Genomic DNA, 17,205 nt, shown 5'->3' with positions numbered 1-17,205 from the left:
TTCCTAGATTATAATATATTTTAATAAGTTATATACTAATTACTTAATCTTAATGAATTATTAAGATTCATCAACATTAGTTTTTATACACAATAATTCATTACGATTAAGTAATTTGAATCAATTTTTCCCCCATGTTAAATTTTTTGTTCGAAATATAAAACTCATCCAGATTAGTTTTTCATATACAATAGTTTCAAAGAGTTGAATTTCAGAAAGAAATTAAATATAGAACCAAGAATAATTCCGTTAGTTTACAATGACATATTTCTCTTTTGTTATCATCATATCCAATTTATATAATTTACAAAACTAAAAAGAAAAAAAAAAAAAAATCCCAAAAGATAACAGAGAAATGGCCCAAATTAGATAGAACTAATCAAACATCATGAGGCCCATGAAAAATCTCAAGACACATGCAATTAGCCCATTTTGTCTGGCTCGTTATCAATGGCAATTAAAGACGGATATTAAGCAACAACTAACCCATTTCTTAAAAAAAATACACAGCCTTATGGCTTAATGTAATGTACTTAACATAAATATGAATAAAAACATTATAAATCACCTAGAATATAATGCTATTATCTAAATTGATTCATGTTAGTGAGAGTAATAAACAAAGAAAGGCTTACAAATTCTGTATTAATGACTTCATGTAATGTTACAATGTAAATGCGCATAGAGAGAAAGAGCGTGAGAGTCACGTGCATTAATGAAGGAGCGTTCGCGCGTGCGTGAGATGAATGAAGCAATCAAAAAAAATTACGCAAAGTCACGCCGCAGTAACGGGACGTTAAAGCAAAAACAAAAAGCCGTCACAACAAAAACATTAATAACCTCTCACATTGTCTGTTTTTTGGGCGGCGCTTTTTTTCAGTCAAACCCTCGTTGACCATCTCTCTCTCTCTCTCTCTCTTTCTCTCATCTTTAAACTCTCTCTTCTTTATAAAACACAACACATCTTTTATTACATAAACAAGAACTCTCTTTTGTAATAATAATATCATAGCAATGGCTCCGAAGCAGGTCGTGAACGCCGTGAGGAAGGAAGTGCATTTCAGAGGAGTGAGGAAACGTCCTTGGGGAAGATACGCGGCGGAGATCCGTGACCCGGGTAAGAAAACTCGGGTTTGGCTCGGGACTTTTGACACGGCGGAGGAAGCAGCTAGGGCTTACGACAAAGCTGCGAGAGAGTTTCGTGGTTCGAAAGCCAAGACTAATTTCCCACTTCCCGGCGAGTCTGGTGCTGTTACGGTTACGACGACGGCGCGTGAGATGACGCGTCAGAGGTTCCCGTTTGCATGTCACCGGGAACGTAAAGTCGTTGGTGGTTACGCTGCGGCTGGGTTTTGTTTCGATCCGTCGAGAGCTGCAGCGTTAAGAGAGGAGCTTTCTCGGGTTTACCCGGTTCGGTTTGATCCGGTTAATATTGAGTTGAGTATTGGTATTAGAGAAGCAGTGGTTAAAGTTGAAGCAAGAAGAGAACTCAACCTGGATCTTAATTTAGCTCCACCCGTCGATGTTTAGATTTGTTTCGTAATTTGTTATTTTTTTTTTTTAACTTTCACGATTAATATTTTTTGTTCTATTTTTTTCTTTTTTTGGATTTTGGTAGATGAGAGAAAAAAAATGTCCTATATTTTTGGCTAAGTAAAGAGGACATGTTTTTAGAATTCCTTTTTTTATGGACTATGTTTCCTCTAATTATGTAGTTGTAAACTATTAATCAAATGTTTCCTTTTTTAAGTGTCGTTCAATTTTGAGGAAAAAAGTGTATTTAAATTTATTGATGACTATAAATTATTATTATAAATTAAAAAAAATGTGATATAGATGATTTTATCATGGAAATTTTATTTTGATCTTATTAGATTAACAGTTAACAATGTCTTTATAAAAAAAATCTTGCTCTAAGATATCCTCCTTAAAAATTAAGAATTATATTCAAATAAAAAAGACAATTAGATATTTCCAATGACTTTCCATTTAAAGATACTTTTTCCTATATTTAGAATCACGATAAGGGTTCTAATTTTGTATCACCGACAATTTTTTATAAATTTGTCTACATTAATCTGTAAAATTCAGATTAATAGAGACAAATTTAGATTCAGAATAATAATCTGTAAATTATTAATAATTAAGACTCAGAATTTAGATTTTATGGCATATAAGCATTAATCAACAATTGGAGAAGAGAACTTCACCATCAAATATTTCCTTTTAATATGCTTTTTTTTATTTGAATATTTCTCTTTATTTGTTGACGTTATAAAAATGACATGATGGTTTTGGTCGATGAATCAAATAGGTAGTAGATAGGAGTCCATTAAATGGCTGTGGAATATGAAACCAAGAAAAACATCGAACATTTATATGGTCTGTCAACATCAAACAAAATTACAAAAAAAAAAAAAATCATCATAATACCTAAAAAGTAGTCGTCTTTTTCATTAATTTTTTTCAGTATATTGAATAAATGGAATTGTTTATGAATTTTAGAAGTGAAATAAAGGGCAATAAGCTGAAGAACTTTTTCATCATTATAGAAATGTGAAAAGAAGAGAACAAAAAAAGTTAGAAATGACAGTGTAGTAAATTTTGGGAAAGGAGATAGAGAGAGTAGTGGTAATAAGCAATAGGCATCATCATGAGTCCAATCTTCGAGTATCGTGTAGATGAGGGAGATGATGGCATTGAGTGTCAGGTGGGAAGCACGTGTGACTTCGCCGTCCACCAGGCGCGTCTCATATCATCTGTTATGTTTCCTACTATGCGATACGGTTCAACTGCGGTATAACGTTAAACCATACCGCATATTAAACCGCTTCTATGTTAAATGGCAAAATGATCATAAAAGCATAACGTCTTTAGTCCTACACCGGAATAATGGACATTTTTTACCATTCAATCAGATTTTTTTCTTTTTAACATTTTTTGCACATTTTTATTTTTATTTTTTGAGTTTTATAGAATTAACCAACATATATAAGTATGAAACGCTTTTAAAAACATAAATAATATTTATCTAACGGTCTAAAAACATCACAAACTACACTTATTCTATAAATTTATTTTTACTAAATACTGTAGTTAAACCGTATCGCATCATAAAACCGCTTTTCTTACAAATCAAATACGCTGTCACTATTTAAACCCTAGGGGTCGGTGACAACGTATTTGATTGTCCGGTAGAAGCAAGTTTAATATGCTTTATTGTTCAACTACGGTATTTAAGAAAAATAAATTTGCGGGACAAGTGCGGTTTGCGATATTTTTGGATCGCTAAGTAAATATTATTAATGTGTTTAAAAATATTTTATACCTATATATATTGGTTAATTCAACAAATCTCAACAAAAAAAATTACAAAAATTGCTAATAAAGAGAGAATTGGATTAAATGGTATCACATATGGACGTTACTCCGATATGGACCACGCTTTTGTATTCACCATTCATGGCCTAAGGTTTAGGTTTTTGCATGGGATAAGTCGCCGAAGTGGGTGTGGGACTCAAATTTAAGCAGATAGATAGATATGTTCGTTCAGGTCCTACCAGTTCTTCTTTATTTAGTCGGCAGATTCTGCGGAGAGTTTATTATTTTAGTCTTCTCTCTACGCACTTCGTTTTTGCGTGTCACTCACTCACCGTCCACACGTGATCTCTCACCGCCTTGCACGTACGTACGTACGTTCGTTCGTTCATACGATTTAGGACTTAGGAGCCATTGCCCTTACACTGAAACAAGAAACATCATCTCTCTAGCTATGTCTCCATTGCCTTAAACTGAAAGAAGAAACATCATCTCTCTAGCTATGTCTTATGGTCTCTGTTCATGTGGTTATTGTCGTAATGAGTAGCTATCATCAAGTCAAGGCGTTATTAGAAAGTCGTTTTCGTAAACTCATTGACGTTTTAACACCGATCATAAAGCATTTCACACTTGACTTCTCGTGTTTGGTACTACTACTCAAGATTGACTTTAAGGTTAATCTTAGAAAATGCATGGACACAAAAAGAGAAGAAGAATGAAGTGAATTTTAATATATTTAATGCAAGCTTCTGATCCACTGATATGTACAATATGTATATAATTCAGTGGGCACCTTCATAACAATTTTGATTCGTTTTAATTTAAATCTGTGATCCGTATTTTACCTTACATACTACTAGGTTTGGACCCGCGCTACAGCGCGGGGGAATGCTTTCGGTTTATTTTATTTTTAACATGTTTTATCAGATGTCTTATTATTTTGTTTATTTTAGTATTAACAATTATTATTTCAAAATGTATATTTGGTTTCAATTCTTTGGAGAAAGTATATATTCGGAAATGAAATATAATATTTAATAAAATAAAAGAATGTGTATTAAAAAATGACATACTCATAATGTATGTTGTGACGAACCAACCCGCAAAGATCCGTGTACTTTTAAAAGAATAATAAAAAAGATTAATTTTTGAAAATAGAAATAAAATTAAATAAATATAATTGAATCTTGACATAAAATGAAAATAATTGAAAATTGAGAAATTTAATCCCTATAAAAATAGAAGTCAAGGGAAAAAATTAAGTTTTAAATTTTCCTATGATATAACAATCGTAATATTGATTTAATATTGATAACAATAGTAATATTACATTTTTAATTCATTATAGTGTGTTATTTTGGGAATAATATTTATATTTTAGAAGTGAATTTCAATTAAAAGACCTAATATATGAACTATAAAAAAATGAATTGCAAAATGACTTTCTATTTTACTGAATTTCCGAATAAGAAAATTGGTTAATTAGTAATATGGATTTTTTTAATGTTTAGGATGTTTAATTCCATTTTATTATCATTGCTTCGCAAAAAATAATAGTTAATAAGTTGTGAAATAGTCTTTTAATCTAAACACGGAAAATATATTTTGATATCAAAAACATATATGATTTCAATATTGTTGTATTGTAATGCACCATTTTAAATTGATTTTGTATTAACACTGATTAGAATTATTAATAAATACAAAGATAGTTATATAGCAAAAAGAAACTATATCTTTTAATTTTGTAAGAAAATTTTCAAAGATATTCCCTAATAAAAATAAAAAAATAAAAAGTAAAACATTCCCTAATTATTTTTATTAAATTATTTTGTGATTAATTATAATAATCATCTTAGAATTTTAATTTATTAAATTAATTCATAATTAATTAAAAAAATTATTGTTAAATTTTAATTATTTCTTTTATATTTATATATGGCTGTCAAACAATAAATCCTAAATTTTAGAATAATTATTTTTAGATATACGCGGATCTTTGTAATTTTCATTAATTATGCTAATGTTATAAGATTTTTTTTCCTTTTTATGTAAATTAAATTGATAGAGATATGAGAAAATATCAGTATATCTTTCCAATTTTTTTCATTTTCATTTTACGTATTAGGCAAATTGACAAAAGTAATGAAAAATATTTTATATAATTATAATATTCTTGTTTTTGTATAGCTTTATATATTGATTTTTTTTTCATATCTTAAAAACTATTTAATTAATTCCAAATAATTATGATCAATTTAAGTTATCATATTAAATTAGATTTAATAATGTGTTTTAATTGGTAATCGACTAATCGAATTTCTCTTTTAAAAAATGTATAAATCTCTATATTTAATAATTGGAATATTTGTTAAAGATTGAAATCTTTTGTACTTAATCATTTGTATAGTTTCCTAAAATATAGGAGCTGCTTATTTATAATTAATATAGTTTCATAAAATATAGAACTGTATCATTTTTAGTTAATAAGTTTCCTAAAATACTGGAATATTTATTTTAAATATTTTTGAAATTATTCATTAATGGGTTATATCCATACCCAAATTAAGATCCAATAATCTAAGTATCCATGTATTTCGAATCGGGTAATTTTGAGTAATTTTTTTAATTGACCCGTCCATTTCATTTTTGTACTTCTGTTTTACTAATATAGAGATTACAAGTGTAGTACCATTATAAAGTGTTTGTCGTTTATAAAAAACAGAGAACAACTACTTGACGTTTTACACTAACAAAACAAAACGTGTTGCCGTTTTGTTTTCCCCAAGGTTTTTTACTTTTTTTTTTTAATTTAAATATCTCACATCCGTTTTCTACACTTCATTTTAGCCGCTTAAATAGTGAGAAATTAAATTTTATAAAGAAAAAAAAGAGTAGTGAGAAAATGTCTGGTAACTCGGCGGCTATGGCTATGGAGACGGCGAAGATGAATCTGAACGACGTTGTTGCAACGACGGAGATGAATCTGAATTACGTTAATGCAACGGCGGAGATGAATTTGAACGACGCTGATGCAACGACGGAGATGGAGTCCCAAATTCTGAAAGCTATCCGTTCTCGAGTAACTTACCTCAGAGATACATCAGAGTATGATAAAACTTTGTCTCTCTATCTCTTCCTCTTTATTTAATTAATCACATAGATTTATCATACGCGGATGTATCTCTAGGTAAGTTACTCGAAAACATATAGCTTTCAAAATCTGGAACTCTGTCTCCGTCGTTGCGTGAACGTCTTTCAGATTCATCTTTGCCGTTGCATCAACGTCGTTCAGATTCATCTCCGTCGTTGCAACAATATCGTTCTGATTCATCTCTGCCGTCTCCATAGCCATAGCCGTCGAGCTGCCAGACATTTTGTCACTACTTTTTTTTTCATTGTAAAATTTAATTTCTCACTACTTAAGCGGCTAAAGTGAAGTGTAAAATATGGATGTGAGAAATTTATACTAAAAAAAAAGTTTAAAACCCAAAAGAAAACAAAACGTCAAGATGTTTTGTTTTGCTAGTGTAAAACGACAAGTAGTTGTTCTCTGCTTATTAAAAATGACAAACACTTTATAATGGTTCTACACTTGTAATAGTGGTAATTGTACTACTAATGATAATAGTACATTAGTACTCGTACATTAGTACTCGGCAGTAAAACTGAAAGAGGTATCTCATTTTTTTTTCTGAACACGAAGCTAAATGAAGTATCTATGTGATTAATCTACAAAATACTAAAATAGTGATTTTACCTACCATTTATCTTAAATTTCCATTTTTTCAAATAGCATGCTATATCCTTCAATCAATTTTATTTTGTTTTGGTTATTCACCTAAATCGCTCTATAATACTTATAATACCTCATTCTAACTTGGATTCACTTTTTACATATAATTTTATTATGATACATGTATAAGATTAATATTTTAATGTCTTATGATATTTTAAAAATATCATATGGCCTATATTACTTTTTGTGATTTAATTTATAACAATTCAACATAATTTATAATTAATATTTTCATAATTTAAACATTTTTTCTGATCCGGGTCAAGTGTGGATAGCAGTGAATATATGTATATCCATATCCATATATTCTTTGTCATCAATATAACAGACCTAGATCTAAGTACTCAAAAATTCAAGAGTATTTGATTTGTGTGGATCCCTATAATGTAGTATATTTAGCATAAACTTTATAGCTTAATGAAAAATAAAGATCTAAAGTGGATTGCTTGTAAAACATAAAAATGGAAAAATAAAGTTATATCCATATAGAAAAATGAGAAACAATCTTACTGATTTACATAGTGGAGACCTCGGAAGAGAACATGGTTTGTTTCTCACTTTCTCTCTCATTTCCGGAGTGAAGAAAGCGGGCTTGCCTAATCACAACCAATATCCTTGGAACAAAAAATAGTTATATAATCTTCCACGAACTTCATTACAAAGGCTCGAAATCACAATGCTATAAAGAAGAGATAATCACATACCTATATCAAATCACATGCTTTCAAGGGTTTCAAAATGTGATGAGCGGTTTCGAAACTCAGATTCCAATTTTTATGTATTTTTGAGAGCTCTAAATTTTTGTACTAGCGGCGGAGAATCTTAAGAGAAGTAGGGTTTCAACATGTGAATGGAACGGCAGATTATATACTAATAAATTTGGGCCTTGAGCATTTGATTTTTTAACATTTACTGGCCCATGAAGAATGTAGTACAAAAAGAATATTGAGCCCAAGTTATTGGGCCACTTCTACGGACTTCAAGCCGAACTATATAAGTTAGGATAAGTCGAGACTTGAGTAAATTGGTTGAAAGCCTAATATAAAAGCCTTTAGATCAAAATTTATTTTTATATAGTTAAGATAAAAGACAAAATGTTCCTTCTATTTTGATCAAAAGACAAAAAGGAAAGACTTTTGATCGAAAGAAAAGAAAAAAAATTTCAGTATACAAGAAGTTGGCAGGGAAGTTCATTTTCATATCCATTTAAAACATACTATAGAATCTAAAAACAAATCACTATACGAATAACATATGATTTTAACTAGTATATATATATCTTAGAAAAAACACATGACTTTCATAATTATTTTTAAATTAATGATTGAATAATACATGATTTTTGTTTACATTTCCAAATCTATTAAACTCCATGAACTAATAACCAAGGGTTGTGTGGTCACACTTTTCACCGTATAAACCTTAGATTGACTACTGACTTTAATGAGCTAAGCCTGAAAGGGACTCAATGACCTAATACTCATTTGTTGGTCCTTATCTTTGTTCTTTGAGTTTTCCTTTTCACCAAATTTGTTCCTAATAAAACCGAATTTGGTCCACTAGGTCTAGTGCATCGAAATTTTTCTATCATAAGTGCAATACACAACTAGGTTGATTAGAGCCGATCGACTCATTCGTCGGACCACAAGGCAGTGGAAAAATCTCAAATCCAGACATTTCCCAAAATCTTTGAAGAAATTTTTTTTGTTGATGGAGAAACAAAGAGAAGAGGAGAGAAGGAGAGAGAGAGATGAGAAATGAAAAAAACATTTATTTCATTATGAGGGCAAAACAGTCTTTTGCGATGGATTTGTGGCATGCGAGAAAAAAAAATGGCATTACTCAAAAGTTTGGGCACTAATCATGGCAAAAGATATAATTTTCTCTTGTTAACTTTGCTCTCTTCTTTATCGTTGACTCTTTTTCATGACATCCTCTCCTTTATTTCGATGATTTATTGGTCTTGCTCTAATACTCTTTATTTCGCTTAGCTTCTTCTTCTTCTTTTCTTATTGTAGGTTTAATTGAGGACTCAAATCTCAATGCTCCCTCTTTAGTCCTTTGATTGAACACCAATTTTCAATCTACGGATTTCAATCCCACAGAATTTTGATTTTTCTTCATCGTGGGATTGCTCCGGTGAAACCAGCATCAACGATGTAATGAAAATAAATAAAAGCATTAATCAAAATTAGTAATTTGATGCTTATTATTTGGATTAATAATTGAGTATTATTTTATCATTATGATTTTATTTTCACAATTATTAAAATTTATGAAAACAAATAAATTGATTTTATATTTTACTAAGTTAGAAGGAAAATAATAGGAAGTATCTTTCTACCAAAGTAATTATATAAAAAAAGAAAGGGAGAGATTTCGTAGAAAATAGTAGAAATATGGATTTTTATAAATATTTTGGTAGGAAAAGGTCAAAATTCTCTTTCCATCTTCCTACCAAATTTTTTTATAAAAATATTTTCTAGGAAATTTGTAGGAATGTGTTGTTTAACCATTTTTCTATGATATCTACAGTAAGAAATTGATCATTTTTTTGTAAGATTACTTTTTTTTCTGTAGTATATATAGAGTGCATACTATTTATAGCCGCTAATAGAAACTGATTCTTAACTTAGATCCACATAAAATAGTAAACGCTTGGGAAAAAAGCTTAAAAAATACTTCATCTATTTTTTATTTTGACGTTTAATACCTTATCTTTTTTGGTTAGAATAATAATACCCAAAATAATAAAAACGTGTAATTTAATACCTAAACTATTAAATATTAACATTTTTCTGCCTACGATCTGACAACAAATTTTCTTTTCCAATTTTACCCTTCTTTATTTCTATTTATTATTAGTACATAAATGATATGAAATTATTTACAATTTTATAGATTTCATTCAAAATATATATTTCATTTTTCATTTTTATCCAAAATTTTTTAAGTGATTCAATGAAAGCTTTATTTTGAATTATATGTTTCGTATCAAAAATATATATTTCATTTTTATCCAAATATATTTTTTTAAGAAATCTAGTGAAAGATATATATATATATATATATATATATATATATTGAATTATATATTTCATATCCAAAAATGATATTTATATTTCATATTTCATTTTTATCTAAACTTTTTAAGAGATTCAATGAAAAATATATTTTGAATTATATATCTTATATCCAAAAATTGTATTATATTTATATCCAAAACATTTAAGAGATCCAACGAAAGATATTTTTTGAATTATATATTTCATATCTAAAAACGAATATTAAAGTATGAAATATATATTTTTAATTAAAGATATAAAGAAATATTATAATAAAATAGTAAAGTAAAATATAGTCTTTTATGCATCAATAATAAACAGAAGTGAATAGGGGTAAAATTGGAATATAATTTTTGCTGAGAGATCGTAGGTAGGGAAATGACAATATTAAATATTTTAGGTATTAAATTACACGTTTTTATTATTTTAAGTATTATTTTTCCAACCTAAAAAGATCGGGTATTAAACGTACAAATAAAAAATAGATGAAGTATTTTTAAGCTTTTTTCCCGTAAACGCTTAGATTACCATAATGTAATTTTGTATATCATTACTATATCAGTTGTTTTAAATAAGGTTTTGTTTTTGGTGTCGTTGCAATCTCTTTAAATGACCCTTGTGTGTGTCCACAACATCTACGAACAACAATTAAAAACCATTCTTACAAAAAAACATCTACAAACATTGCAACACACGACTCTGTCTTCTGTCTAAAAAGTCCACACGTATACTAGTATGTTGGTGTTATATAACATACAAATATTACAATTACACTACTTATAAGTTAAAAGTAAATTGAGGTTGATGTTTCCTGGAATATCAGAAGGAAGGAAAGAGATTTTATAAAAGAGATTTCGTACTTATCTATACATATATTTTTTTTTAGTAAAATTTCTGATTTTATAAACTTATCTTCCAATTACATTATCTATCTATCTATACATATTTGATCTTTAAAAACAAATTATCATAAGTTAATCATATGGTGAGCAAATTAATAAAGAAAAAGGGAAATGATCAAAGCATCGATTAAAAGTCTTTGCCGTTTACGCGTTTTTATGACATAAGTCATTACGATCTCCTTCTATTATAGGATGCACACACTTATGACTTTATGAGTTATGAGTTATGAACCTCTCCATATATAACATGTGATAGAATGAAGCTGAAGCATACCAACGGAGTCAGATCTTATCTCTGTTCTTTGAGTACTTTCCCTTTTTAACAAATTCATTACAGGCAAAATTTGATATCGTAACGTTGATGGAGAAAATTACAAAGGAGGAAAGGAGATCAAGCAGATGTCTTCCAAGTTTTCGAAGCATATATCGAAGTAAGAGCAAGAGTAAGAAAGAGGCAGCAGCTGCAAAAACCAAGGTAGAGGCTGAGGTGATCATTGCAAAACATGAAGAGATGATGAAGATTGAAAACTGTTGGGAAGGCGGCAAGTCACCTGTAGAGTACGGTTCGAACATAAGTGAGGATTTGCTTGGAGAGGAAGTCACCGATGAGGAAACTGAGGAAGAAGTAGAGGTATCATTTATATGTAAAGAGGAAGATAGAGAACTTCAGATGGTGATGGTTGTGGTGGAAGACAACAAGTCGAACTCTTCGAACGAAAACAGTAGCTTGCTTGATAAAGAAGTAATCACGGGAGAAGGCAGCATGGAAATGGCAGATGACAAATGTGACAAAGTTCTAGCCATTCATGAAATCTTAAAGGTGGTGGAAAACGAAAAGGTTGAAAAAGGAGAGGAGGAATCAACAGATGAACAAGGCTCAGATAACGTTGATGGCATTCAAGAACCAATTATACCAATTCCAATAAAACAAGGTAACACATATCCACTAATCCACTATACTATTTGTTTTTTTTTTTGAATAACTAAGAGGTTCTGTGTCGAAACTGATACATCCCTCAAGCACAAGACCAGGACATGTTATATAATCTCGTCCCAAGTACTACTCGAATTGGCGACTTTTAGACTATTTGTTTGTTTGTAGTGCAAATAGATTGATTCTTATTTGTTACATTTGTGTTGTAGCAATTACTCCGCCAATTTATGTGCCTTCGCAGCCACCTTCGCATCAATACTTTCCATACCGTCACCCGAACATGTACCAAAATTCATGTGGTCGAACGAGGTCTAAGAAGGATGGCTTTCACAAAGTGAAGACGTTTGATCTGATAGGAGTAATAAAGAGTAGCGATAAGGGATCAAATCAATTGCTTGGCCCTGATTTTTTCTAACAAATAAATAAAACTCCTAAGCTACTCAAATTACAAAATCCTCTTAAAGACTTGTATAATTGTATTTCAAATCACTTAAAGATCTTATTATCACAGTGTTTGTATAGAATTTGTACGTGTGCCTTAATTATACTTGGTTCAGTCTTTCCTACATATGACTTGCTTTCCAAAATGCAACATGAACTACGTTTATCACAAAATATACGAAAGAATAGATAACAAGATTTTTTTTTCATCTAGATCAAAAAATCGGTTAAAATATTTTTTCATCTTCTTATTATTGAAAAAACACATTTTGACATGTCCAAAATCTTGCATATATTTACTAAAATTGCCATTCAATTATGGATAAAAGAGACCATTAATCGTAATTGCCATTCAACAATACCCAGCCCGGTTTGCGTGTTTATCCGTTGGCCTGGTCGGGGTTATGCGCGTTAGGCTTCAACCCGTTTATAAAGAAGGTATATGTTGGATTTCGTTTTGGGCCTTCGGTTTAACTCTTAACATCATTATTGGGCCTTCCGTCAAACTCTTATCCAGCTATACAACAAATTAGGAATGATTCAAAAAAAAAAAAAAAAAAAAGAACGTATTTTTTAATATGTATCGATGATTCCTAGCATATCTTCAAAAATGCATGGACACAAAAAGAAGAAGACGAATGAAGTGAATTTAATATATTAACAATAATCTTTTAACCTTGTGTAGGAGCTTTTCCACAATGGGACATATACTTATAATTTGAGATAACAATAACGTAAGATATATCGAAAAATTACAACAAAAAATTACACATTAAGATTAAAAAAATCGGATTTGCAAAGACGGACATATATTGATCCTCTAGTTATAAAATTGTTTCAAAACTTATGCGATAAAAATAAAATAGTATAGTAAAAATTACAAGAAACAATTCGAAACTAGAACTGAAAGTATCGGGTTTGCAAAGGCAAAACATATTTTTACTTATGGTATGTGATTACAATAACATAATATATTGAAAAAAAATTCACATTGAGATTAAAGAATCGGATTTAAAAATTCATTTAAAACGGCTCACGACTGCAAAACCCTAATCTCTTTTGATATTTTGGTTGTAATTTTGTTGTTAGAATTTTGTGGTTTTTTGGAATTTGAGATAAAGAAAGCGATCATTTTTTTTAATTAAGACGATCATATATTGTTCTTTAATTATAAAATTTTTACAAAACTTATGTGATAACAATAATATAATATATAGAGATTACAAACAAATAATTCCAAACTAAAACTGAAAATACCGGTTTGTAAAGCAAAATAGGTTTTTTATTCTCTAGTTTCAAAATTTTCATATTATGTGATGACTAATTATGTAATGATTTGAATCTCATAATACAAAAACTTCTTAATTATCAGTTTTTAGTTGATCGATGAATAAAAAATATTTTATTGATATAGAGTAATCAAAAAAAGTATTTCAAAAATCAGACGGACACATAAATTATTCTCAACTATCCTTGTGTGGCTCAGGGTTTCAACGACGACATTTGTGAGCTTTGTAACTCATCTTGCCACACTTTTTGACATTGTCCTATAAACTTCTTAACGACAAATATGTATTTCTTGAACTTAATATATATGCTTTGGGAAGAACTCTTCGTTTCCATTTGAACAAATCAACATATTCATACGTAACGTTCTCAACAATTTTAGTCGTTATAAATTTTTTTTCATGAAAAAATATATCCTCAGATTAGTGTAGTAATGAAAATTCGATATGAAAATAACAAACAGTTGCAACAACTAATTTTTTTTTGCTAAAATAAGAAAATTATTCATTTTATTTCCAGTGTATTTTGTAGAATATGTAAGAAATATAGCAATTTAAAAAGTATAATAAGAAATAAATAAAATAATGTTTTAAAAAGTAAATCCGTAAATGTTAGCAATTTACAGAAATTAAATATCAGAACCCAATCATTTTGTTTTTACATTTAGAAATTGAGAAGTGTAGCAGAGTTATTATATTCAAACAATTATAAAAAAATTCTGAAACTTAACAAGATAAATCATCAATACAATTTCAAGAAAAAACATTAGCAAATAATAAAGTGAATTTAGAAATTTTGGCAATTAATTTCATTTTAAAAATGAATACGTTATGTTATAAGAATATAATTTTTTTTAGAATAGTTTATTGCTTCAAAGAAATTCGCCCAAAAATTTCATCAAAAAGTAGTTAGAATAACTTGGGTAAATAAGTTTCAGTAATCTGAAAAAACAAAAACAAAATCCAAAACAATACAATACATTGATTTTCCATATATAGATAAATCATCAGAAGAGATCCAAAACAGTATAATGATTTTTCATTAAAATAATAATCTGAACAATGATCTTCCCTAAGGATCTAAAGATTTCTATTTTTTTTTTGAAAGATTCATATATTAAGATACATTTAGATGAATTGAATATCATCAAGACCTTATCAGATCTCCATCAAATATATATCGATCAATTATACCTATATATATGATCCTTATAAATAGAAAATGTTAAAACTCTCACTCCGTCCACATCATCTAAATCACAAATACAAGTCATTTTTGGGATTTTAGGGTTTATCGCCGCCATGGGAAAAAGGCAGAAGAATGTAATCTCCAGCCTAAGCAAGCCCCCAAGAGAAAACTAGATGGAGATTATCCTCCCATTTGACCTCTTCATTGAGATATTCTCAAGAGTGTCATTACAAGCCGTCGCGAGGTCACGTTGCGTTTCAAAGCTTTGGTCTTTCATATTGCGTCGTCGAGAATTCACCCAACTGTATTTAAAAATGTCATTGGTTCGTCCGCGTTTTATTCACCTTCCTATAAAAAGGTAAGCGGATCTTTTACTCCATACGTCAAGAACTAGATCGCAACTACTTTTCTCCTGTATCTCCCTATTACCATATGCATTTTCCTAAAGGTTTGGGTTGTAGGGAAGATATGAATCCTTCTATACTTGGTTTGATCTGTAAAAAATCTAATAAGTCGATGATATGTAACCCAAGTACAGCAGAATACATATCTTTACCAGTAGTGACAACCAAGGGGAATCAAATGACACTCTATCTCGGGTATGATCCTATTGACAAACTCTTCAACGTATTACCCGTATCTGATGATGACTTCCTACTGTTGAAAATTGACACACATAATCATCATTAGATACATATAATACCTTGAAGAGTTTGTCGATAGGATTATACCCGAGATAAGGTGTCATCTAATTCCTCGTGGTTGTAACTAGTGGTAAGATATATACTCTCCTATGCTAGGGTTACATATCATCAGCTTCTTAAATTTGTTACAAATCAAACCAACTAAAGAGGGACACATACCTTCCTCGAAACACAAACCTTTTAGAGAATGCATATGGTAAAAGGGAGATATAGGAGAAGAGTAGTTGCGGCCTGGATCTAGTTTTTGAGGTATGGAGTAAAAGATCGTCTTACCGTTGTATAGGAAGGTGAATAAAATACAGGGCCGAACCGATGACATGATTTTTAGAAACATTTGGGTGAATCTTGACGATGTAGTATGGAAAAACAAAGTTTCGAAACACAATGATACCTCGCAACGTCTTTCAATGAAATCCTTAGAATATTGCAATTAGGAGATCAAATGGGAGGATGATCTCCATGTAGTTTTCTATTGGGGATTTGCTTGGGCTTGGAGACTACTTTCTTATACTTTTTTCCCATAGCAGCGATAAACCCGAGATTCCAAACATTACTTGTATTTTTGATCTAGGAAATGTGGATAGAGTGATAGTTTTAACATTTTCTATTTATAAGGACCATAGATGTCTAATTGATGGAGATATAATAAGGTACTAATGATATTCAAATTCCATTTAAATATATTGTAATATATGAATTTGTTGTTGAAAAAAAAAATCTGTAAAAAAAAAGAAATATGTAGATCATAAGTGAAGATCATTTTCAGATTATAATTTTAATGAAAAAAATCCAAAACAATACACTGATTTTCCATTTTAATGAAACTATGACGCAAAAAAACCGCTTACTTAAAAATGATTAAAAATTATTAAATAAAAAAACTTAATATATTGAGAAAATTAATTTTGACTGATTAAATATATTTACAAATATAGGAGAAAAAGCATAACTAGCAATACCAAATAAGGTTATTGTGCCATGAAATTAATCATATGTTAATAATCCGTTTTACATGTTCATAATTCCATGGTTTTAAAGGTTTTTAAATTTTATTATTTGAGGTTTTACTATTTAGAATTTTAGATGAATGCAAAAAAAAACAAAAAACACGCCATGCATGATGAGCGAACGTACATTCAAAATCACCATGAAACGAAGAGACAAAAAAATAAGAAAGCAAACCAACATAAACACACACACATCAAATGAGAACAATAGTAAAGAAAACTAATCAAGCAATGTAACACAAAGTCATGAAGATACTATCCAAATTACAAAACTAAGAACTAACAATCGTACGTCTCTTTTTGTGTTTTTCTTTTTCAATTCAACGTTAATGTGAAACAGAACTCATCAAACAATAAAACTTATTGAACCACAAAAACGTAGAATAATGAAGATGTGATAAATATTAGTACATATATATATATATATATATATATATATGAATTTTATGGTAAAAATATCATATGTTATATATATATATACTTTTTCTATTTTTACAAATTTCATTAGCCAAAACTCTTATCCTCAGTATCAAAAATATTTAATATTTAATATTTCATAT

The 17,205-nt window shown here is 29.3% G+C and overlaps 2 protein-coding genes and 2 long non-coding RNA genes across 6 annotated transcripts in view; 2 read left to right on the top strand and 2 right to left on the bottom strand.

Annotated features, from left to right (window-relative positions):
* The first annotated feature begins 842 nt into the window (after nt 1-842).
* Nucleotides 843-1,749, top strand: LOC17877210 (ethylene-responsive transcription factor 9). Its single transcript, XM_006281145.2, has one exon. The coding sequence runs from the start codon at nt 1,015-1,017 to the stop codon at nt 1,528-1,530; it is 516 nt and encodes a 171-aa protein (XP_006281207.1). The 5' UTR covers nt 843-1,014; the 3' UTR covers nt 1,531-1,749.
* Nucleotides 1,750-3,308: 1,559 nt separating this feature from the next.
* Nucleotides 3,309-7,927, bottom strand: LOC111831865. Of its 3 annotated transcripts, none has more exons than XR_002834964.1 (3): nt 7,822-7,927; nt 7,628-7,731; nt 3,309-3,834 (listed from the first exon to the last, which is right to left on the bottom strand). It is a non-coding gene; the product is annotated as an uncharacterized LOC111831865 (long non-coding RNA). The 3 variants fall into 3 exon arrangements; XR_002834966.1 differs by having other exon boundaries at nt 3,309-3,791; XR_002834965.1 differs by having other exon boundaries at nt 3,309-3,743.
* Nucleotides 7,928-11,348: 3,421 nt separating this feature from the next.
* LOC17875562 lies at nt 11,349-12,633 on the top strand. Its single transcript, XM_006282301.2, is given in 3 exon segments — nt 11,349-12,016; nt 12,228-12,398; nt 12,401-12,633. Coding segments are annotated over 3 exon segments (765 nt in total). The 5' UTR covers nt 11,349-11,445; the 3' UTR covers nt 12,424-12,633.
* LOC111829057 overlaps nt 11,962-17,205 on the bottom strand; it is a 7,577-nt gene continuing 2,333 nt past the window's right edge. Inside the window, exons 3-4 of the long non-coding RNA XR_002832633.1 lie at nt 12,822-12,976; nt 11,962-12,367 (exon numbers count right to left, since the gene is read on the bottom strand). This is a non-coding gene — a long non-coding RNA (uncharacterized LOC111829057). The remainder of the gene's footprint in view (nt 12,368-12,821; nt 12,977-17,205) is intronic.

Source organism: Capsella rubella, unplaced genomic scaffold (assembly GCF_000375325.1).
Source record: "Capsella rubella cultivar Monte Gargano unplaced genomic scaffold, Caprub1_0 scaffold_8, whole genome shotgun sequence".
Taxonomy (NCBI): domain Eukaryota; kingdom Viridiplantae; phylum Streptophyta; class Magnoliopsida; order Brassicales; family Brassicaceae; genus Capsella; species Capsella rubella.
Note: the sequence above shows the minus strand (reverse complement) of the source record. Positions and strands in the feature narration are given on the sequence as shown.